At 38.9% G+C, this 26,116-nt stretch overlaps 1 protein-coding gene across 1 annotated transcript; it reads right to left on the bottom strand.

Annotated features, from left to right (window-relative positions):
* Positions 1-25,137, bottom strand: LOC308605600 (UPF0547 protein C16orf87 homolog). The gene is made up of 4 exons (XM_081215800.1): positions 24,964-25,137; positions 18,751-18,847; positions 8,351-8,533; positions 1-1,583 (listed from the first exon to the last, which is right to left on the bottom strand). Exons 1-4 carry the CDS (start codon positions 25,027-25,029, stop codon positions 1,465-1,467), a joined length of 465 nt encoding a protein of 154 aa, XP_081071926.1. The 5' UTR covers positions 25,030-25,137; the 3' UTR covers positions 1-1,464.
* Positions 25,138-26,116: the final 979 nt, after the last annotated feature.

Here is a 26,116-nt window from a genome sequence, read left to right as displayed (position 1 = left end):
TTTCTGGGAATAAACTTTATTACTAGGGCTTTAAAATGCATACAAGATAATTGTAGTAGTACTTGCAGGTAAATATGGGGATTGAGGGAAAAGGAATTCTTAGGAAAATCCTACATCCTACCTAGAGAACCTCTTAAGCTCCCTCTGCTGGCTACCATTTAAATAAAGTAGAAAAAAAGGTAAACCTCTTTTCTTCTGGGAGGTAATGGGAGATGCACTCTGAAGCTGACAATGCTGTTGTTGAAATTGAAAGGAAAGTTCTCTTAAGTAAGGGCTAAGTCTAACTGCTGCCTACATTCCCTAATAAGGCTTTAGGACTTCCAAACAGATGGGGGGGGGCGGTGCGGGGAGGCCACAGTCGACTTAAAATAAGGGAAGTCATTATCAAGTTGAATACATTAAGCATTAAATCGATATACAAAAATGTAAAAGCATTTAGTATAAAACAAATCAACTATAAACAATTATCATTTAACACTAGAAAATTAATAATTTAAATACAGTTCACAAAACTTCACTAGAACAAAAAGCTTATACCAAACTATTGAATCTATTAGTTTCAATATTAAGGTTTATTTTTTCCTCCAGAGTGAGGTTAAGTAACAATTTAAATAATTTTCAGGATGTATAAATGAACATCCATTCAGAAAGAACATTACTGCTTCAAAGTGGCTATCTAAGAAATATTTTGCATGTAATAAATATATTTTATGTTTAGGTTAACAGGCACCATCTTGAGAGCAAAAAAGTATTTTTTTAATTAATAAATAAATTACATTCAAGAAAACAAGGTGTTTATATCTGAAGTATGATATATCCTTAAATGTTTTTCTTCATATAGCACCCAAACTTCCAAACTAGAAAGTAGCTTCTAAAATATAACTCATACCTTAAGTTATAAAAATAAAGGCCAAGAAAAAAATCAATTTAAGACAAAATTTACAGTTTATATTATTAATTCCCCATTCAATAAAATATCAATTGCCAATTTACTAAATGAACTGCAAATACGCAATGTCAGTGTTGAAAATCTGAAATATATATTTTTAAAAGTCACTCTTTCTCAAAGTATTTAAAATATTGCATCTCTGGTGGCAAACCTGCAAACTATCATTTTATTTCTCTAGTTTTCTTACTTCCACTCCCAACCCTACCCCTTAATCTTGTAAAAGCCATCCAGCCTTTTTTCTTCTTTTCAGCGGGGGGTGGGGGGGTGGGGGGGGTTAATACACTATATCCCAAACACAAAACACTGACAATACTCCTTGGTAAACAAGGAAATCCCAGAACAGTCCAAGCCTGCAGCTTTGCTCCCAAAGTGTGCCACAGGCTAAATGATAAAGAAAAAAAAAACAATCAATGGCCCTTATTGATGCAGTCAGAATGCTCCTGGGAGTTCATAACTGTTTGAGAATTTGCTGATGTAATCCTGAAGAAAGTTTCAACACATTTTGCAGACAAATATCAGAGAATAAGTCTTTGATTAATAATTTTTCTATTTATTTCTGCCAAGGCGACTGAAAACACGAAAGCCTTTTCATCAGAGAGGTTAGCATAGATGTCAATTTCCTTTTCCTGTTTCTCTGTTAAAAGAAAAAGGGAAAGCTTTTAATATAAAGGCAGTAGATGCAGTTTTTTTTTAATTTAAAGTTTTCAAGTATTCCTTTAAATGACAATAAATATAATACATAATACTACAACATACACTAAATGTTATTAAGTATTATGCTACTGAACTGAAATTTTAAAATTACACAAAGGAGTTACTAAAATGCCATGAACTCAATTCTAAGACTAAATGGAGACTGTATATATTTCTATACACACAGTCTAATATCAATATCATTTCTGTAAGAATCTCAAATATTTCTTTCTCCTCACTAGCATGAGCTGTTTCAATAAAAATGAATTTCCTCACCCTAAATATGGTCCCTTCTGAACATCAATGGTGCCTTTATGAATATATTAAGTTCTTCACCTTAGCCCTGCTATGGAAAATATGAATAACCAACATTTATTTCTACTTTTCCCCACCTGATTACAAATGTAATCCAAGTCTATGGTAGAAACTTTGAAAAATACAGAAAAAGAAAAAAGAAAAATCACTTATTATCTTATGAGCCAGTTAAATTCCATTAACATCTTTTGTGTATATTCTCCCAAATGATTTTTTCAGGCTCTACTATGATTCCACATTTGTCTCATTTTTTGTTTTGTACTGACTTTTTAATCAAAGTTAAACATGAATATAGTTTAGAGTCAAATTATTTTTACAAAACATGTTACAAAAAAACAGAAGTCCTCCTCCCCTCACGCACATTTCCTACTCTTCAAATAAAACTACTTTTCCAGGTATTCCTTTTGGTTTTTACCTAAGTAACATATTTATCTGATGCAACATCTTGGATTTTTGGTTTTAAGCATTATTAATTGACTTTCCACCATGAAATGTTAGGATTTATTGTTTTCTGTCTCTTGCCCCCACCATACTCTTATCACATCTTCCCATTATAGTTATACTACCATTTTGATGAGATCAATATTGTGTTTACATTATTCACTGTGTAAATGATTTCACTTTTCCTGTACACTGTTTTCACTGAAGAGATTCTCTTTTTTCACTTGCTTAGTTTTCATTACTAATTGAACCCAAACTCTCTCCTAGTTGGATAAATCTTTCAGAATGTTTACACATATCAATCTTATCTTCTTGAAGAAATTCTATGCTCCAATGTGAAATGGTTGCTTTCTAGACCTATTGCACAATTATCATCCGGAGATCTCTCGTCAACATCATGCTGGAGATTCTCCTCATCCCTCTCTTGAGTTGGACCCCGTGTCGTAGGTCCAGGATACTTTCTTGGTTTACTTATTCATTGATGCCATATATCTTGCAGTAGCCTCCTGAGAAAGGGAGTATGGGTAGCAAATTTTTGAGACCCTGAATATCAGAAAGTGTCTTTAGTCTTTCTTCACACTAGTTAATAGTGTGATTGAGTAAAGACTTGAATATTTCCTCTTAGTAATTTTGTTTGTTTGTTTGTTTTTTTAAGAAGATGTTGGGGGTAGGAGTTTATTAATTAATTTATTTATTTTTGCTGTGTTGGGTCTTCGTTTCTGTGCGAGGGCTTTCTCTAGTTGTGGCAAGTGGGGGCCACTCTTCATCGTGGTGCGCAGGCCTCTCACTATCGCGACCTCTCTTGTTGCGGAGCACAGGCTCCAGACACGCAGGCTCAGTAGTTGTGGCTCACGGGCCTAGTTGCTCCGCGGCATGTGGGATCCTCCCAGACCAGGGCTCGAACCCGTGTCCCCTGCATTAGCAGGCAGATTCTCAACAACTGCGCCACCAGGGAAGCCCTACTCTTAGTATTTTGAAGGCAAAATACTGTCTTCCAACTACTGGTGTCACTGTTAAGAAAACCCTATACCACTTTTTAGAGTTATTTTTTAAGTTATTGCTAAATTTATTACAGTTAAATATACAGATCATGGGCTTCCCTGGTGGTGCAGTGGTTGAGAGTCTGCCTGCCGATGCAGGGGACACGGGTTCGTGCCCCAGTCTGGGAAGATCCCACATGCCGCGGAGTGGCTGGGCCCGTGAGCCATGGCCGCTGAGCCTGCGCGTCTGGAGCCTGTGCTCCGCAACAGGAGAGGCCACAACAGTGAGAGGCCCGCATACTGCAAAAGAAAAATATATATATACAGATCATAAGTGTACAACTGGATGACCCATACCACAATCAAGATACAGAAAATCCCTCATGCTCCTCTCCAGTCAATCCCTCCCCACCCCACCAGCAACCATTGTTCTACCACCATAGATTTATTTTGCCTGTTCTTGAACTTCATATAAGTGGCATGGTATAGTACGTACTGTTGTGTGTCTAGCTTCTTTCATTCAACATGTTTTTGAAATTCACTGATGTTGTTCATACATGAGTAGTTTGTTCCTTGCTGGGTAGTATTCCACTGTACCACTTTGATTATTTTCTCTGAACACTTGAAGGACCTTCCCTTTAACCAGAGAGATATGATTTATGATGATATGCTTTGGCATAATATCTAGTTTTAACCATCCATTGGTCTGGGAATTTGGTGAGGCATTTCAATATGGAAACTCAATGTCCTTCCTGTTTGGGAAAACTACTTGAATTATTTCACTGATGACTTCCCATCTACTTCATCTTCTATGTTCTTCTTCTGCAACATCAGTTATTTACAGATGTGGACCTTGAACTAGTCCTTTAAATTTCTTACGTTTCTTATTCATTTTTTTAATCTCTTTTCCTATTGCTATACATTCTGGTACATTTCTTCAATTTTGTCTATAAGCCTTCTGTTAAAGTTTTACATTTCTGCAAATCGTACAGATATATACATACATATGTATATACTTTGAGATTCTCATTTTAAAGTTCATTTCCCAGGTACTTTTTTGACATCTGCAATTCCTTTTAAACATCATCTTGTTTTTCTTTCATGACTACCATATCTTCTCTTACAAAGAATATTAATGGTAGTTTTAATTTTTTTCTTCTCCCTGCAAAAACTTATCATGTCCAAGTTATTTTTTTATTCCTTTGTGAAAGCCTAACTGGAGAACTCAGTATTTACCATCTCCAAGTTTCACCTAATCTTCCTCATATTAATTTGGTACTCCTGCCCTCAGTGATGCCTGGTGTTTCCTAGACCAGAGACTGTGTTTTCCCTTTCAAAGGATAAACTTGCAGGGAGGGGAGGTCAGGGTAAAGAGCCCTAGCAGGCTATTAAAACACAGACTTCAAATAGTCTTGGTTTTAGCCTCACCTTCACCTCTACACTTCCAGACATAACTGAGGTAAAAATTCCTGACCTTAGGCAGATGTGAAACAAAAATCAGTTTCTTTCTCAGCTTTCCTCAAAGGAGTTTACAATTTGGGTTTCTTGGGTCTGCTAAAGAAGTTACCACTTTCCAGAATTTTGCTGCTTCTCCCACTCCTTGTCCTTGTGGGACTTGGCCCTTTAAAAAAAAAATCCCTTTCATCCCTGTCATTTTACTAGGATTTGGGGAGGGTGCAGAGCTAGATGTGTTTATTCAATCCACCATCTTTAATGTGAAGTCTACATTAACTCTCTATGTTCATTAATAAGGTATTAGGAATTGCCCAATATATTTCAATCAGTCAAAATGTCACTCCTGGGGCTTCCCTGGTGGCGCAGTGGTTGAGAGTCCACCTGCTGCTGCAGGGGACACGGGTTCATGCCTCGGTCCGAGAAGATCCCACATGCCGCGGAGCGGCTGGGCCCGTGAGCCATGGCCGCTGAGCCTGCACGTCCGGAGCCTGTGCTCCGCAACGGGAGAGGCCACAACAGTGAGAGGCCCGTGTACCGCAAAAAAAAAAAAAAAAAAAAAAAAAAAAAAGTCACTCCTACTTTACTAATATCCAGAATAATCATACCCCCCACATATAAAATGAAGACTTATTTTAAACCATCCAAAACCATTAAGTTTAATGGTTGGCTTTTATGATAATGTTGTTATCTAGATGTCTAAAAAGATTTCCTTTTCATTCCTTCTTCTTCCTATTTTTTTAAAAACAGAAAACAGTAAAGCCAATTAAAAATGTGCTTTTAGACACACTGTCAGGTTTTCCTTATTAGAATAAAGGTAAAGCTTGCTTTAAATTCTTCAAGTGCCCTATGAGCTGGGAATCAATAAATACTGAATTTAAGTAGCTGCTTAACACTAAGAAGCATATCAAAGAAGTCTATTCTAAAATATACAGACATTTCAAAAGCTCATATTTTCTATCAGTATTATATTTAGAAAACATGGTCTGCTTTAAGGGTTTGTAAAATACAGCCTGCAAAATTGGTAAAATACAATTGGCAAAATCTGGCCTCCCACCTGTTTTTACAAAGTCTTACTGGAACACAGCCATGCCCATTCATTTACGTATTCTCTATGGCTGTTTTCCAGACACAATGACAGAGCAGACTAGCTATGACAGAGACCCTATAGCCCACGAAGCCTAAAATATTTATTATCTAGCTCTTTACAGGAAAAGTTTGCTGACTGCCCTCACCCCTGGCCTACGTTAAAAGATTCTATTTTATTATACAAAAATTCCTTGAGGTCCTCCCTGTTTGTATTAAAAGCATATCTTACTCTAGAAATAGCTTTCTTAAAACTTTTCTATAATAAACTAAAAATACCTGAAACCAATTTATAGCCAAATAAATGCTTTTTTCAAGTTAACATGAAATAAAAGATCCAAACCTGCATATATAGAGTCCTACCACAACTACAGAGCCTTTGTTTCCCCAAATAAAAGACTGTCATTATCTATTCTCTCATCTCCTCTGACCAGAAGCATTCCTTTTCCATTCTTTGGGTTATATTCCCTTTACTTCAACTGTAAAGAATGTTCTGGGGCTTCCCTGGTGGCGCAGTGGTTGAGAGTCCGCCTGCCGATGCAGGGGATATGGGTTCGTGCCCTGGTCCAGGAAGATCCCACACGCTGCGGAGCGGCTAGGCCCGTGAGCCATGGCCGCTGAGCCTGCGCATCTGGAGCCTGTGCTCCGCAATGGGAGAGGCCACAACAGTGAGAGGCCCGCGTACCGAAAAAAAAAAAAAAAGTTGTTTTCTGGGCCAAGCAGTATTTCCCTCTTTTCTTTTTTCTCTGTTGACTTTTTTTTTTAATTTATTAATTTTATTTTTTGGCTGCATTGGGTCTTCGTTGCTGTGCTCGTGCTTTCTCTAATTGTGGCGAGTGGGTGCTACTCTTCGTTGCGGTGCGCGGGCTTCTCATTGCGGTGGCTTCTCTTGTTGTAGAGCACGGGCTCTAGGTGCACAGGCTTCAGTAGTTGTGGCATGTGGGGCTCAGTAGATGTGGCTCGCGGGCTCTAGAGCATAGGCTCAGTAGTTGTGGCGCACGGGCTTTGTTGTTCCGTGGCATGTGGGATCTTCCCGGACCAGGGCTTGAACCCGTGTCCCCTGCACCGGCAGGCAGATTCTTAACCACTGTGCCACCAGGGAAGCCCCTCTGTTGACTTTTCTTTACCTAGTTTTCATTCTGAAACAGTCTTTAGCATATATTTTCTGATCATCCCAATGTTAAAGAAGCACCCTCAAGTTGAGAAAACAACTCAAACTCTCTGGAAGATCAGCATAATAGAAGGAAAGAGAAAAAGCAGTAAAATTACCAAGGAAATTAAGGAGTATAGAAGCACAGTCTTCACAGAATACAGTCAAAGACATTATAAACCTTAGTCCTTTAGCCATACAATATTAAAAAAATCTTTAACTTTGATAAAAGCTATACCAGTGAAGTTATTTTCCCTAACAGTAATACTTTTATTCAAACAGAAACACACAAAGCAGAGAGAAACGGTGAACAGGTTAAAAATTCTCAATGTCTAAAATACATTTATATTTGAATATCTAAGACTGAATACCTGAAAAAGCAAAGCATAACTCACAAATAACATAAGAAGTTATAAACACATTTCACTGAAGAAATTATTTTAATAGAGGTTTTTGTGGTGTCTAACAACATTGTTGTTTATTTTTAATTGAAGTATAGTTGATTTACTTGAGAGAGATTTTTAAAGAATTATAAAAAGCAACTATCTCGTTTTTTCATTTAATTACTGGCTTGAAAGTCCCACTTTTAAAAAGATATTCATGGGCATACGGGGTGCATTATACTATTCTTTTTACTTTTGTGTAATCTTTTAAATTTTCCACAATAAAATGTTTTTTAAAAGATGTACAAATCAAAGAAAATGAGAAGTTTTAGTTGATGGTTACAAACAAGTTATTGGTAGACACACTACTTATCAGAAGAAAAGAGAAAATCTATAAGGAGAATATGAATATGTTTTAGACCAAGAAGAATTCACCTTACTATCCAAAAGCTGCCTCAAAATAGGGAACAGAATAGGAGTAATTTAAAAATTCATACTGAAGAACACTTGAGAGTAAATTTTTAAAACTCACAGTATAATAGTTTCAAATAAGTCTTAACAGAATTCAGATTTATCTTTTAAAAAGTATAACTATTTTAACAGACTTATCCAGGATGTCATACACAAATTATCTCTGAACTTTACTATCATCAGTTTATAGCAAGGTGAATTTTACCTAATTTAAGCCTTTAATTTTCCAATAGGAATTAAATTTATGTGACTTTTTTAAAACAAGCATCTACCTGAGAGGAAATGCTTTTACAAACTAAAATATGAGTTGGAATTTTAAGTCCAGGAGTTCAATGCCTACCAAACACTTTCTTCACTACTATCTAATTTAGATGTTAGAAAACTTTAATACCTGAAAAAAAAAACCACAACTGCTTGGATTTACTCATACCTCTTTCTTCCTCATGTTTTTTGGCAGATGCACTTTTAGGTCTTCCTCTTCCTCGTCTGATATGATCTGAATGGCTGTTACTTCGAGACCTCTTTCTGTTTTCTAAATCCTTATTTACTGTAGAATTTATCTTCTCTCGCCTAACTCTCTCTGTTCGCCTCCTCTTGGCCTCATGCTTGTTTTCTGTGTGGATGAATAAAAGTGATATGTTTTAGGGCTTAGCAAGAACTGTTTGCCCATGTTCTCATTGCTTCTTTTTTTTTTTTCTAAATAGCACTAGAGTTTGCTGCCTGGCATATTTTATAAAACTACAACCATAATATCCATATGTCCCTCACACCCATGCAGGAAAAAAAGAAATTGAAAAGAATTCAGATCCACATTAACACATGAGGTAGTAGGAATCTTATAACAAAAGACAAGTTTCTTTATTTGATACTTTTAATTTCAGCCCCTACAAGTTCACACAATTCCACAGCAACCTTTTTCCTTCTCTCTGTATCCAAGTTAAACATGGTGAAGTACTACAAAAGGAAAATAAATATTCCATTCCTTTTTTCCCCCTACCCAAATTACAGATTGAAATATGTAAAATACACAGAAGCAAAACTGACCTTAGCCATAATATTTATATTAAAGTTCCCAATAAAAACCAAACAGAAAGTATCTAGGGAAAACATAAAAACACTAGGGAAGTAAGCAGTTTTCACTTTATCCACAGATTAGGTCATTTCTGACATTCTAAGAGCATGTTTATCCCAAATAAATAGCAATAGGGGAACTTTACTCAACATGGTGATTTAATTAATGCAAGGAGCCACCCCTCTCACTCCAAACAGATCAAAAGTTTGGATAAGACAAACAACAATTTTTTTAAATTGCTTTAATATGTACCTGAATTCAAAAGAAAGAAAGAAAATTCACCAAATGCCTAAAACCATGGTGGTAAAGGGGCAAAACATATTAAAAAATTCATATCCCAAGAACTAAAGAGAACAATTTAAAAGGCTATATAGGGCTTCCCTGGTGGCACAGTGGTTAAGAAGCCACCTGCCAATGCAGGGGACATAGGTTTGAGCCCTGGTCTGGGAAGATCCCACATGCCGTGGAGCAACTAAGCCCGTGCACCACAACTACTGAGCCTGCGCTCTAGAGCCCACAAGCCACAACTACTGAGCCCACCTACCACAACTGTTGAAGCCCACGCGCCTAGAGCCCGTGCTCCACAAGATACGCCACCGCAATGAGAAGCCTGCACACTGCAACTAAGAGTAGCCTCCACTGGCCGCAACTAGAGAAAGACAGCGCGCAGCAGCAAAGATCCAATGCAGCCAAAAATAAATAAATAAAGTAAATAAATTAAAAAGAAAATGAAGGGGCTTCCCTGGTGGCACAGTGGTTGGCAGTCCGCCTGCCAATGCAGGGGACACGGGTTCGTGCCCCGGTCCGGGAGGATCCCACATGCCACGAGCAGCTGGGCCCGTGAGCCCTGGCCGCTGAACCTGCGCGTCCAGAGCCTGTGCTCCGCAATGGGAGAGGCCACGGCAGTGAGAGGCCCGCGTACCGCAAAAAAAAAAAAAAAAAAAAGAAAGTCAAATTTCCTGACCAAAGACTATAAGTCCCCTTAAAAACCTGACATTTGCCTCTCACCCATCTAATCTCATACCACGTTGTTCAGTACTCTCCAGACATGCCTTCCTTTTAATAAAACAAGTTCTTTCCTCCCCTTGAGTCTCTGCATTTGTTAATCCTTCTGCCTAGAGCTTTCTTCCCAAGGCTCTTCATGAGACAGACTTTATTTCCTTCAGATGTCAATTTATAGGTCACCCCTCTGAGTCTCCCAGCCCAAGTTACTTTCTATAATCTTCTACTACTACTACTACTAATATAGCCTTTCTATAATTTTCTTCTACTACTACTTCTACTTCTACTACTACTACTGCTACTACTACTACTACTACTACTACATTTATTTATATGCTCAATATGTCTCCCCCATCAAAATATAAGCTCTATGAAAGTTGGGATGCTTTTGTCTGTCTCATTCACAGAACCTAGAACGTTACCTACACACTTTAAGTGGTGCTGAATAAATAAAACCAGGCTGAACACATGATTTATTTCACTGTCTTCTCAAAAATCCTACTGAAATGAGAACATGGGTAAAAAGGTGAAGGGAAAAAGAAAAATAAATCCGCAGTGCTTGAAACAGGAAAGGGTGCTATTAACGATCTGAAATTACAGAATTTCAGCAAACTGGCAAGCTGACAGATTCTAAGTAACCAGAATAGAAGAAACTAAAATTCAAAATAAGAATAAGAGATACCTCCTATAGAAGGGATTGCTGTTCTTCCCAAAGATACTCCCAGGACAGGACAAAAAGTACAGTAAGGAACAGCAGGCCACAGGGTGATCATCAGAATAACTAGAACTACTGCAGAACAGTTGGGCCTATGTATACAAAGCAATACAAGGATGTAAAGCTCTTGGGAACCAAGCGATGTTCCAGGGGACTTTGAATCTCCACAACACAGAAAGAAGAAACAAACAAACAAAAAAGGCAGTTCCTCATAAAAATGAAATACTATAAAGGATTTCACATTCTGTCCCAGAATGAAACCTTCCTTATTTTGGCAATCATGGATTTCAACAGCATTCCCCAGCTCACCTAATTTACATCTAAAAGCCTGCCAATAAGCTTCTTCCAATTGTACACTAAAGAGATGTCGAAATAGACTTTCAAAACAGTGTAGGATATTCATGCAAGTTATCTACACTGATAAATCAAGGCCTTCATTTATAAATATCAACAGGCAGTTAAGGATTACCAGCTATTTGAAGAAAATTAAAAGTGTGAGAGAGAGAAGGAGCAAGATAAAACATGCGGAGCAGGGAGTTCCCTAGTGGTCTAGTGGTTAGGATTCTGGGCTTTCACTGCTGTGGCCCGGGGTTAAATCGCTGGTCAAGGCCAAAAACAAAACAAAAACAAAAACATGAGGAACAAAGGTAGTTCAGGAAACAAAAACATCTTAAAACATTTCAAAGCATACCTTCAGAAAGTATTATATCATTAAGAGTTTTTTGCAGAAATAGAAAACTCCATCCTAAAATCATATGGAATCTCAATGGACCCCAAATAGCTAAAACAATCTTGGAAAAGAACAGAGAATCACACTTCTTGATTTCAAAACTTTTCTAACAAAACTACAGAAATCAAAAAAATGTAGTACTGAGCTTCCCTGGTGGCGCAGTGGTTGAGAGTCCGCCTGCCGATGCAGGGGACACGGGTTCATGCCCCGGTCCGGGAAGATCCCACATGCTGCAGAGCGGCTGGGCCCGTGAGCCATGGCCGCTGAGCCTGTGCGTCGGGAGCCTGTGCTCCGCAACGGGAGAGGCCACAACAGTGAGAGGCCCACGTACCGCAAAAAAAAAAAAGTGTAGTACTGCCTTACCAGAGACATACAGACCAATAGAATAAAATAGCCCAGAAATAATTCCTCGAATATATGGTCAAATTATTTTCAATAACAGTAGCCATGAAAAAACAGTACTTTCAACAAGTGGTAATTGGGAAAACTGGATATCCACAGGCAAAAAAATGAAACTGGACCCTTATCTTATACCATATACAACAGCGGCCCCCAACCTTTTTGGTACCAGGGACTGGTTTCCTGGAAGCCAATATTTCCCCTCCCCGGGGGAGGGGCGGGGCAGGGGGGACGGTTCAGGAGGTAATGCGAGCGATGGAGAGCAGCAGAAGAAGCTTCGCTTGCTCACCCACCACTCACTTCCTACTTTACGGTCCGGTTCCTAACAGGCCGCGGACTGGTAGCAGTGCGTGGCCCGGGGATTGGGGACCCCAATATACAAGAATTAACTCAAAATGGATTAAAGATCTAAATATAACAACTAAAACTATAAAATGCTTAGGAAAAAAACAGGGGGAAAACTTCAAGACAGTGGATTTGTCAATGATTTCTTGGATATGACACCAAAAGTACCGGCAACAAAAGAAAAAATAGACAACTTGGATTTCATCAAAATTAAAAACTTCTGTTCAATGCATGAACAAAATGTAGTAAGTACATACAATCGAATATTATTCAGGAAGGAAATTCTGACACGTCACAGCGTGGATGAAGACATTATACTAAGTGAAACCAGACATAAAAGGACAAATATTGCATGACTACACTTATAGAAGGTAACTACAGTAGCGAAATTCAAGTTCACAGGCACAGAAAGAATAGTAGTGGCCTGGGGCGTGATGCAGGCGGGGAGTGGGAGGAAAATGGGGAGTTACTGTTTTATGTGTATGGAGTTTCAGTTTGGGAAGATGAAAAGAGTTCTGGAAATGGACAGTGGTGATGATTAAGCACATGATATGAATGTACTTAATGCCACTAAACCGTACAACTTAAAACGATTAAAATACTAAATTTGGGGATTTCCCTGGTGGCGCAGTGGTTAAGAATCTGCCTGCCAATGCAGGCGACGTGGGTTTGAGCCCTGGTCTGTGCTCTGAGACACGCCTAGGGCCTGTGCTCTGCAACAAGAGAAGCCACTGCAATGAGAAGCCCACGCACCGCAATGAAGAGTAGCCCCCACTCACTGCAACTAGAGAAAGCCCATGCACAGCTACGAGGACCCAACACAGCCAAATAAATAAATAAATAAATAAATAAAATTAAAAAGAAAAAGTAGGGGACTTCCCTAGAAGCCCAGTGGTTAAGACTTCACCTTCCAAAGCAGGGGGTGCAGGTTCGATCCCTGGTCAAGGAGCTAAGACCCACATGCCTCGTGGCCAAAAAACCAAAATATAAAACAGAAGCAATATTGTAACAAATTCAATTTTATTTTATTCAATAATAAAAGACTTTAAAAATGGTCCACATTAAAATATCTTTAAAAGAAAAAGTAGGATTATCCTTATAGTACAATGGAAAGAAATTTTAGCATGACAGCTGTGCAGCAGACCTAAAATCAGTCTTGATTAGAAGAAATCAGAGGATTCTATGAGAAATGTCTTTTAAAGATGAATATAGATATCATTATATAAACTATATGATTAAGAACTTTAAAAAAAGGCACAGAGATGAAGGTATGTATTTTTTCATCAAAAGGCAAAATAAAAACTATGTTCCATATATGAATGTACGGCAATTTTAAGTGATTAGCATGTAAGGAACAATGTTTTCTGAAATAACAAAACCAAATCTTCACTGTCAAGTAATCCAGAGTTGAGGATCACTTACTACTGATTAATGTTCAATCATTTTGGGTTTCTAAAAGGTACTGGTGATAATCATTTCTCCATTTTTCTTCCTTAACTACAAAAGTGAGTATGTCATTTATAGACTTTGCTTATTTATCAGCCTTTCCCTGTTAGAGAAATTTAAAAATTAGGTTTAATATTTTTATCCCTTTTTCCTTCCTCCAATAAAAAATAGAATTTATTTAATTTTGTTATTTATTTGACTAAGCTTAACCCAAAGCTTATACTCACTGAGAAATTAACAGTTAAATACTAATAAGCTATTCAAAATTCTTACCGTTTTAAATCTTTTTCTTACCTTTAGAGGAAGTCTTTTATAAACTAGTATCTCAGTTAGATTTTCAGTTTACTTTTTCTTTACAGTTTTTATAATGAAAAAAATTTAAAGGTATATCCATTGTTATTAAATGCAAAATAGCACCCTTGATGTCACTAAACCACCCAGAACACCCATTTGGAAAACTAAATTTAAAGATTTGGAACAAACTGAGTTTGTTCTCACTAAAAACTGCTTCTGTCAGTATTTGGTGACTGACCAAATACCTGAATAGATTACTACTACAGTAGTGAAGGTTTAGGCCACAGTACAGGTACTTTCAATCTTAGGAAATACAGTATTTCCTTTAATTTCTTTTTTTTTAAATTTCTTCAAATTGACAGATGAAGACTCAACCTCAAGGCTACTTTTTAAACTCTCAGTCAACCATTCAATTTAGAAATGAAATCCTCCATGAATAACATAGTCAATTTTTAAAAATTTATCTCCATTTAATATTGACCCCCTAAAAAAGATAAAAGAAACAATATTACATTCCTAACGCATTTAGAAAGGTACCAAAGAATAATTAATTGCCTTGAGGTTCTATGCACTTCTACAAAACACTGAGTATTAATACAGCTTTATTTGTAACACTCATCTTTTCCTCTCAGCGAAATTAATATATTTTTACAATTTAAAATTAATTTCCATAATAGATTTTATTTATCTATATTTTCAGCTAGCAAAGTTCTAGATTGTTCTAGCGTCCCACCTCCCTATTTTTTTTTTTTTTTTTTGCGGTACACGGGCCTCTCACTGTTGTGGCCTCTCCCGTTGCAGAGCACAGGCTCCAGACGCGCAGGCTCAGTGGCCATGGCTCATGGGCCCAGCAGCTCCGCGGCACGTGGGATCTTCCCAGACCGGAGCACGAACCCGCGTCCCCTGCATCGGCAGGCGGACTCTCAACGACTGCGCCACCAGGGAAGCCCCCACCTCCCTATTTTCATGTATGTTATGAAGATATAAAGATGATTAGTGTATTTGCAAAATGTGAGTTTTCAACATTTCAAATCTAGATAAATCTATGACTTAACAGATTATTTTCCTCCTGCATGTCACACAAAGTTACAATAATTAAATAAGAGGTTTCAACCCACTGAAATTTCAAATAATCTTTTATAGCTATGATTTTAAGATAAGTGCAATCTGAGCTTTAAAGACATTTCTTTTTTGTTTTAAATGTTTAATTATGCAAATAAAAGTCTTCCTTGGGGACTTCCCTGGTGGTGCAGTGGTTAAGAATCCACCTGCCAATGCAGGGGACATGGGTTTGAGCCCTGGTCTGGGAAGATCCCACATGCCGTGGAGCAACTAAGCCCATGTGCCACAACTACTGAGCCTGCACTCTAGGGCCTGTGCATGCTGCAACTACTGAGCCTGCATGCCGCAACTACTGAGGCTACATGTCACAACTACTGAAGCCCACGCGCCTAGAGACCACGTTCTGCAACGAGAAGCCACCGCAATGAGAAGTCCGCGCACAGCAACGAAGAGTAGCTCCCGCTCGCTGTAACTAGACAAAGGCCGTGTGCAGCAATGAAGACCCAATGCAGCCAGAAAAAATTTTAAAAAAGAAACTTAATTGTAAAAATTAGTATTTATTGAGTACCTATAACATACCAAGCTTTCTTTATATTAGACATTTTCATATGCACTTCATCTACACTTCAATCCTCTAAGGTTGGTACTACAAATTTACATAAACACAAGTAAACAGCAGCTGCCCCTGGAGGTTAATTAACCTGTTAGAGAGTGTCCAAACTGGAATCTGAATCTGAAGCCAGATCTTCCATATAATATATAACAACATATAGTACATGTCTGTACTATACCAAACTGATTTCCAGGCTTTCAGTACTCTTAATCCTTCTTAAAACTCTTTCCTCCTTTGGTTCTACAGCACAGTCTATCCCTGATATTTCTCTGTCCTTTCTACTCTTTGTTTCTTTTGATGGTTCTTCTTCCTCCTCCCTAGGATTTCTAGGCTTCAATGTTCCATCTTCACTTCAAGGTCGCAAGTCTACTCTTATTAAACAACAGAACCTTAGGAAACTCCAAACGTAAAATAATAATGAACTGCTTCTCACTCATCACACTGACTTATGTAACACCACTCTCTGTTGGCTGTTCTCCTGCGGCTGACATTTCTTCTCAGCTGACATGACCTCCCTACCCACTTCTACCCTTTAAGATTGGAGTCTGCCGGAGTTCAGTCCCTGAACCTGCTTCCTCTTCCTACTCTATAGACTCTATAGAACTAGCTCATCCATTTCCATGATATCAACAACCATGATGATTCAAAACCTTTCTCTCTAGCTGAGGCTATTCCCTGAGCTTCAGACTGTATGTCCAACTGGGAAAAAAAAAAAAAAATCCACACGGATGATATTTCACAACTATATCCAAACATAGTTTCTTCATCTTTCCCTCAAAACTTGTCTTCCCTTTTATCTTCCCTTTCTAACCAGTAATCCCAGTCAGAAATCTGGGAGTCATTCTAAAGTCTTCCCTCTCCTTCAAATGATTCTAAATTCTTAACACTTGTAGCATCTGTCCCTTTTCTCTGTCCTCATTTACATTTCTTCCTTACCTCATTTCTCACCTGAATTGTTGGTATATAGAAGGGTCTCAAAAATATTTGTTGAGTGAAAAACTAATAAACACAATTGTCCCACTAATAGCATGGACCATGTCTTATTCATTTTGGAGCCTCGGAACTGAGTTGACATGCCACCCCAGCAAATCTACTGAATGAATCATTCCAAGGTTCCCATACCCAAATCACACTCTTAGGAAACAAGAACCAGGAATTGATTTTTAACAGTTCTCTGGATGACTCTTATATAACCAATCCAGCAACAGCCTTTAAGAACTTATGAATTAATAGTAAGTCCATTACCATGTTGAAAGGGAGCAAACTCAGAGGTAGAAATGGAATTAAAACTGCTTTCCTCCCATCTCTCCACAGACCTAGGATAAACAGACCTCTCACAGACATAAATATAAGTAATTCTTGAATCATCTCCTACTATAACCATTCTTTGCCTAACTCGGCATCCTCACTCAGTTAACATACAGCAAAAGCTCACTTCCACCTTGTAACCCCACAAACTATTCTGTAGACAGAAGTCAGAATGATCTTTCTAAAAGGCAAATCAGAGCATGCCACCCTCCCCTCACCTCATCGCACATCCCAGGGATAGTTTCTCCTCACACTGTAAGAACAAAAACCAAAATCTTACTCTTGTTTACAAAGCCTTATATAAATAATCTGGCCCCTGCTTATCCCTCTGGCCTCATATCGAACACTCTCCTGGTTTTACTGTCTACACTGCAACCATGCTGGCCTTTTTGTTCCTAAAATATACCAAACTTTTAACAACCTTAAAATTTTTGCATTTGCTATTTCATCTGTCAAGAATGGTCTTCTTCCTGATCTTATTATGGCTACTACCTCCCTGTTCCTATTCAGCTTCAGCCTAAAATGTCACCTCTCAGAGAAGCTTCCAAACCACTCAATCAAAAGTAGCCTTCCAGTCACACACCTCAGCACTCTATTTTAATTTCTTACAATATCACAAGTTGATATTCTCCCTGTTCATCTGTTCTCTATTTCCTGCCCACAAGAATGCATTAAGCTCCATGACAGCAGTGAACCCGCCTTGATAGTAAATTCATTCATTACTTTAGGCTTAGAACAGTGCCTAGCATACAGCAGCAGGTGCTCATATATACACTTGCAATCAATCTACTCTTATTTGGGGATCATGAACATACAAAGTTCTGACTTTATCAAAGAACAAATAACAAAATTTCATTTTTTAATAAATATATCTGTTGAACAAATCCAATTTGTCTATATTAATGGGAAGGTAAAATTCAAACAAAAAAATTTTTAGATATTCTATATCAGGGAATTACAAAAAATAACCAATGTATCTAAAAATTATATTCACACCAAAATCAGGTTATATTTTTTCAGTCACCAGTTTAAAAAAAAAACAAACCTACTTTAAAGTTGTTACACATGTACCAGCACTATGAGAGGAAAAACCAAATGTCCATCAAGCAGTAAACAGATAAACAAATTGTGGCATATCCACACAAAGAATACTATTAAGCAATAAAAAGGAATGAATACTTATTGATATACACAACAATATGGCTGAATCTTAAATTATGCTCAGTGAAAGAAGTCAGGCAATAAAGATTACATACTGTATGATTCCATTTATATAATGTAAAGTTCTAAAATTCCATTTATATAATGTAAAGTTCTAAAATAGCAATAAAGATTACATACTGTATGATTCCATTTATATAATATAAAGTTCTAAAATAGTTACAAAGGGGAACTAGAAAGCTTATGGGAATGATGGACATGTTCATTATCTTGACTGTGGTGACCGGTGTAAACACATGACAAAACTTATCAAACATACACTTTAAATATGTATAATTTATTGGAAGTCAATTATACCTTTAGTAAACATTTAAAATTTTTTTTAAAAAATCAGATTAGGTCACTCCCTTGCTTAAAACCCTTCAATGGCTCTCCATCCTCCAAAAATAAAAAATAGAAAATTTGTTACAAGCTTTATCAGCATTACAAGGGAGTTAACATTTAAATAGAATGAACAGCATACTCATGTCATAAGGTGATTTCCAATAGCTAATAAAAACCAAACACATACTTCAATAGACTTTAATTTTTAACTTCAACAAAAATTGAATAGTAAATTCACAAAAATTAAATTTAAATTTCTACATCAAAAAGCTAAAAATGTGGTAAACTCTCACAATTACCTGTAGAAGATGGTGATTTTTCTGGGTGTTTTGCATTTAAAAGTTTTCTGCTAATAAATATGTAACCACAGGGACATGATTTACATGCAACAGGAACCTGTAGACAAAAAAAAGAAACAATTTATTATTACTATTTTTCTGTTCTTAAACTTCTCAGTGTTTATGTACTCTCCTAAACTGAATGATAAATTACTTGAAGTAGGAATCATGGATTTATTTAAACCCCACCTCCTGACAACAAATTATGAGATGGGTATTGTGTCCTCTAAATCTTCACATTCTACTAACACACTACAATAACTACGAATGCAGCAAATGCATGGTAAACATGTGCTGATGTGAGTGAGCAACAGAAAACCACAATAGGGTCAGAGCCAAGGAAAATATATGGGAAAAAAGGTAGCATTTCCTAAAATATTAGTTTGAAAGCAGTTTATATAGAATAAATTGGAAAAGGGGGCATGATTGGGAAATCATTAAAGTAATCCCAGCATAACATTATGAGGGCCCCACTGGAATAGTGAGAATGGAAATGGAGAGAAGGTAGATCTACAAGACATTTCAAAAGAGTAAAGAACTGAAAACAACCCAGGTTCCAACATGAGCGGGTAAGATGCCGATTACTACCAAAAAAAAAAAAAAAGTTTACAACAACCAGTTTGAGGAGCAAAAGTGTTGTACAAACAAAAGAGAGTGCGGGACAAAGCAGGAGCTGAGATCTAGTATCTTACAGTCTCAGCTCCAGGAAGGACGTTGGATAAAACACAAGCTCTTCAGGCTTCTGTTTCTAAATCTGTAAATTATTTTTACAAGTGTCCCCTTTCTCCATTTCAAGTCTGTCAATATTTTTCTAAAGCCAAATGTTAGGGACTTCCCTCGTGGTGCAGTGGTTAAGAACCCACCTGCCAATGCAGGGGACATGAGTTTGAGCCCTGGTCTGGGAAGATCCCACATGCCGTGGAGCAACTAAGCCCATGAGCCACAACTACTGAGCTTGTGCTCTAGAGCCCACAAGCCACAACTACTGAACCCGTGTGCCACAACTACTGAAGCCCGAGCACCTAAAGCCCATGCTCTGCAACAAGAGAAGCCACCGCAATGAGAAGCTCACACACTGCAATGAAAAGTAGCCCCTGCTCACCGCAACTAGAGAAAGCCCGCATGCAGCAACAAAGACCCAACACAGCCAAAAATAATAAATAAATAAATAAATAAATTTATAAAGCCAAACGTTATTGAAAATCATTGAAAAAAGCTTTAGCTTTCCCTCCACAATTGTTTCACTAATATTAACCTTAATGATCCCTGGACTCAGGGCATATTCACTGAAAACCAGAAATTAATCTCAACAAAAAGTACTCACAGAATAGTAATTACAATTCCCTTTGTAAGATAAGTTCCATTTGCCCACTGTTCTGCTTATGTAAAAGTTTAATCACTACTATAAAGCTTTCATCAATTTATGTAGAGAATGCCTCATGTTCTAGAATATAAATATGTGATCTAAATAAGCTAAATCAGAATTTTGGCAGAATTCCTTTTCTTTGCATAAAAATACTGAACAAAGAATTCTAGTTTGTATTTATGAAAAATAACAATGAATCTATAAAAATAATCAAACTCCAGGTATGTCTAACAGCTTGCTTTATCAAGAATGTAACGAGGGCTTCCCTGGTGGCACAGTGGTTGAGAGTCTGCCTGCCGCTGCAGGGAACACGGGTTCGTGCCCCGGTCCGGGAAGATCCCACATGCGGTGGAGCGGCTAGGCCCGTGACCCATGGCCGTTGAGCCTGCGCGTCCGGAGCCTGTGCTCCGCAACGGGAGAGGCCACAACAGTGAGAGGCCCGCGTACCGCAAAAAAAAAAAAAAAAGAATGCAAAAAGATTCTTCCAAACCATGACAGAAAATGTAAAGTTACATTTCTTAATACTGTAAAATCTGCCTAAAATAGGTATGTTTTGTCATTTTAAAAATTTCACATCTTCACAGAAACCAAGCTGAAAGGTACTGACTCATTTCCTTTATACTTAAACACATCATTAACGGCATCCACGGCAATATAAATTGTTTTAAGTTAATGCTACCCAAAAGAACACAGAACGTGATGTTCTTATTCAACATACCCTTTGCTACTCAACAACCATTTTCTTTCAGCTATTGAAACTCAACAAATTGAAATTTAATTGTCTTATACACAAAAAAATTATATCAACCCATGTCCAGAATTAACAGAGTACTACAGTTAGATGAGAAATGTACATTCGGCTTTGGGATGACTAATTCAATTGACAAGCTGATTTACATCCCTTAATGAAAGTGTCTTATGCTCAAGGAACATTCATGGACCTGAGCTAAGTCACCCTAAGGTCCTTTTGAAAATGTAAAGTTCCTTCCCCTCACACCAACCCTGAAGAAAACCCAACTAACCACCACCACAATACAGATCCTGTAAAAAGAATTATTAAATGAGGTAGACAACTTCAGTTATATTAATCTCTTTAAATTATTGTATAATTTGGATTTTAAACAAACACCTAAACTTCCATGAAATTTCAGTTGTAATGCCAAAGACAACAGTAATGAAAGTTCTAATGCTATACTTTCAGGATTTTAAAATGCAAGAAAAAAAATTTGAAGTGTTGTTTACTGATGGCTTGTGAATCAATTTATTCCTTGAAGAATAGATATTTAGGTTGTAGGCATGTTTTACAAGTAACAGGCTTAAAAAACAACTGCAAAAAACAAAATCCTGACCCTATATTGTTTCACTGACTTTAAAAAGCTCAAAAATAACCACAATACAGAGAATCCATCTTATACTCTTTGTTGCTAAGAGCATCAAAGTTATGTACAGCAGACATATTTGCTAAATGTCACATAAAATTTCCTAACATTTTTTCCTAAAAGGGGGAAAAAGCTGATGTAATAAAGAAAAAAAAAAAAAAGCAAAAACAGAAACATACACCAGAGATCCCAGAAAAATAATAAGAATCCTGACTACTACTACACTCAAAATGGCTCAGTAACTTGAGTTAGTGGATGTGAAACCCGTTGAAAATGAAAAGTATTGTGGTTTAGATATTTCAGAACTATATTTTCAAATGGGGGAATGTAAAAGGGGATGTAATAAAGCAACTGAAAATCTAGGTCTTTCTTGTTTGCTGATCTCTGTACCTGTTTTTAAACTTACACACACATATATAGAACTTATGTAAATATACTCAACTGAGGCAATCTCCTCAAACTTTAAAGAGATTATATTTATGTTTATAAACTATATCTAAATTCTAATTTAATATTCATCAGGCAACTTAGAATAACAGCAGTATTCTAAAGCTTTTTTTAAAAATGGCTTTCTGGATTATAATTTTTTTCTCATTTATAAGAAACCTGTACTTTCAAATAACTAGAAAACTAAAATTAATCTATTATTTTCTTCAAGTGAGTTACTTTTAGTAAAAGATAAATCGCTTTTAAGAATCACCAAAAGTTTGAATTAGTCACCATGTATGTTATCTTCTCTTAAGTATTTAGAATAAAGAACACTACAAATCAGCATTTTAAATTATGTTGTTGTAGCCTGTTATGGAATGAATTGTGTCCCCACCCCCCAAAAACACCCCAGCAACAAATTCGTATGTTGAAGCCCCAACCCCCCAACATGATAGTATTATCTGGAGATGAGATAATTAGGTTTAGATGAGGTCATGAGGGTGGAGCCCTCACGAATGCATTAGTGTCCTTGGAAGAGACACCAGAAAGCTCTCTTTTCTGCCAGGATCTTGGGACTTCCAGCCTCCAGAACTGTGACAAAATAAATTACTGTTGTTTGAGCCACCCAATCTATGGTATTTTGTTATGGCAGCTGGAGTGGAGGTTGTGTGTGTAACAACAAAACAGAATGTGATATTTCCAAATAAAGTGCTGATCACGTTTTGTTGAATAGTTACAGGGACTCCTACAAGTTTACTATCCTTTCCTCTTTTTTTAACGAGTATATTAAAAACAGGTTATTTTCCCCAAAAGGTTACTGTATGCCAAATACAACAAGGTCAGGATTTGCAATAACTGACGCCCTACAGAAACTGGAATGCATAATGCATACCATGTAAACCTTATACTTCTGCACAATTAAACGGAACAAATGGAAATGATTTAAATATTGAAATAATCTTCGACAAGGAGACTTAAATAGAAAAGTCCGACTTTTTCAGAATTTAACAAATTTAGTTTAATAGTAAGAATGGAAATTTAGGACTTCTTGGGTGGCTCAGTGGTTAAGAATCCTCCTGCCAATTCAGGGGACACAGGTTCGAGCCCTGGTCCGGGAAGATCCCACATGCCGCGGAGCAACTAAGCCCGCGCACCACAACTACTGAGCGTGCGCTCTAGAGCTCGCGAGCCACAACTACTGAAGCCCTCGCGTCTAGAGCCTGTGCTCCACAACAAGAGAAGCCACCGCAATAAGAAGCCCGTGCACCTCAATGAAGAGTAGCCCCCGCTGGCCGCAACTAGGGAAAGCCCCATGCGCAGCAACAAAGACCCAACACAAATCTTTAAAAAAAAAAAAAGAGGGCTTCCCTGGTGGCGCAGTGGTAGAAAGTCCGCCTGCCGCTGCACACAGGTTCGTGCCCCGGTCCGGGAAGATCCCACATGCCGCGGAGCGGCTGGGCCCGTGACCCATGGCCGCTGAGCCCACGCGTCCAGAGCCTGTGCTCCGCAACGGGAGAGACCACAACAGTGAGAGGCCCGCATACCGCAAAAAAAAAAACAGAAGTAAATAAATAAAAATAAAAAAATAAATTAAAAAGAAAGGAAATTTAACTCTGTTTTGGAAAACATGGCTAAATTGTTTTTAAAATGCATACTCAATAAACTCATACAATCAAAAAACCGTAATTCTCCTTGCACAGTCTTCCTCTGATCAGCATATCTATCATTGCCCATAAAAGATACTGAATAAAACATGTAACATTTTCTTTTAAAAGATTTGATCAACCTTTAAGCTTGCTCCTTAAAGTATGCACTAAAATCAGCTTATTAAAAAAGTGTTCAGCCATTTCAAATTACTCCTGATTTAAAAAAAAAATGAAAGAAAGAAAAAGGGAGAAGAGGTAATCATTTTGAAAAAATTCTCTCAGTGGAAAAGAAAAAAACACACCCAGATCCGCATGTTGGCGTGAAATAGGGCCCTTACTAATGCTTCTAACTGAGAGAGTCTTAACTCATTAGATTATAAGATTTAGAGGAACTTGTATTATTCTAGTAAAAAATGAGGCATCCTTAAACTAAAACGGTTAAGATGAGATTTTTAAAAATTACAGCTATGACACCATTAATTCTGTGTAGAAAGCAGTCATTTAAAATTCATAAAAACACATATATATTTTTTAGAAGATCTGGAAGCAGAAAATGCCAAATTTTTAGCAGTGGATACCGCGGCGGGTAGGGGGAAGTGAGGAGCGCTCAGAAAGGAAGGGCTTCAATGGGGGCGTTATTCAATAACGTTCCATTTAAAACAATGTACAGAAAGGATTCACGATTATTTACGTCAAAAATATAATAAATATATTTAAGAGAAAAAATCTCCATATTTCGCCGAAACTTAAAACTATTACACTGCGGGCCTTTCTGTCACATTTAAGCATCCGCCCAGGTCGCGGGGGAACAGTTTTGGGGGTCCACCGTACACATCTGAAACGGGAACAAAGCAACCCTGCCTGGCAGAAGGCGGATTTCGGAGCCAGGAGCCCGGACTCGGAGTCGGCACATCGGGCATTCTCTTCGGGGCAGGAGGGGGCTGAGGGACCGAACTCGTCCACTTAGGCTGCTGCCCCACACTCCTGCCGCTGTCACCGGAGCCGGACAGGCGATTCGGGGAGGGTCCGGACAGGGCGCCCCGTCAGCTCACGATAAATCCACGCCCCCTCTCACGCGGCTGGCCACAGGGCAAGATACTCGCCCGTCTGACCGCCGCCAGGTGGGCACCGGCCGGGGCGCGGCCACGGGCGCTTCCCCGGCAACCCCTCGGCTCTACCCGGCCGGTTGCGGGCTCCCATCGTGGGCAGAGCTCGAGGGCCGGCCCACACGCTCAGCCGCTGGGACCCCGGCGAGGCGGCCTCTCCACAGCCAGCGGCCGCCGGCAACGGACGCCCGCCCGCGCGCACCCGCCCCACCGGCCCGTGTGCCCGGTGCCCGGCCCCCGGCGCCCACCTGTTGGTCGCACTCGGGGCATGATTTGGTGGCCATCTTCACTTTCTTGGCTCGAGTTGCAGACATGCTCCTCTCTGGCGGCAGCGGCGGCGGAGGCAGTGGCGGCGGCAACGGCGGCGGCGGCAGCCCGGGCTCCGCCCCTCGTACTTCAGCAGCCCAGCCTCCGCCCGTCGGTCCCCGCTGGTCACACTGAGGCTCTGAAGAGCGCGCGCGCGCGCGTGCGCGAGCTCGCGCGGAGCCTGCGTGCCGAGGGGGCGGGGCGGGGCGTGCGCGGGCTCCGAGGGACCGCGGAACACGGCCCCACCCACACCGCTCCGGTCCTCTAAGGCGTACCGATTCTCACGAGAGGAGGCCGACTGGATAGTCCGGCGGGACGATAGACACGCCCTCTCTGGGCCAGACGAAAGGCGTGGAGGCGTGGTTTGGCCGGGACTCGGCAGTAACGGGCGTCAGGCTCGACCAACGAATGCACAGACAGGGCGGGTCGTGGTGCTGAGCCCGCCCCCTCCCCCGGAGGAAGGAGAACGTGAGTGAAAAAGGCGGTGGGAGGTAAAGCGCTTGGCACAGATCCTGCCGTTTGATAAACTTCAGTAAATGTTAGCGAGTCTAATCATTGAGGAATTGTAATAGACATGTGATGAATCTGCTATATGCCAGCCCTGGACTCGGTTCTGCGAGGTATAAAATTCGTTAAGTCAAATATGTATTGAGGGCCAATTCTGCCAGACAAATGTGAATACTAGGAGGTTCCAGCCCTCAAACACGTAGTCTAGAAGTGTAGACGGCCCAACATTCGAATACAGGGGATTTGGGTTGTTATTGGAAAGAATAAGTCGGTTGACTAGAGTGTTATATCAAAATTTAAAGTTCACCTCGCCTTTGATCTTGCAATCCCATACCTAAGAATTTGGAAAGATACTCTCCATGTGCTCAAATGGATTTGTGCAAAAATGTTGCACTTCGCAGCACTGCTTGTGAAAGCAAAATCAGAAACAGCCCATGTGTCCATCAACAAATTGCTTGAGCAAATTAAGTTATGCATACAACGAAATGTCATTGCAGTTCTTCAGCAGAATGATAGTTATGTATGTAAAGTGATATAATGATCTCCAAAATAGTATTAACTGGAAAAACAAAGTATAGTACACCCTGT

The sequence above is a fragment of the Mesoplodon bidens genome, assembly GCF_964165515.1.
Source record: "Mesoplodon bidens genome assembly, chromosome: 18".
NCBI lineage: Eukaryota > Metazoa > Chordata > Mammalia > Artiodactyla > Ziphiidae > Mesoplodon > Mesoplodon bidens.
This window is presented reverse-complemented; position numbering and strand designations above follow the sequence as displayed.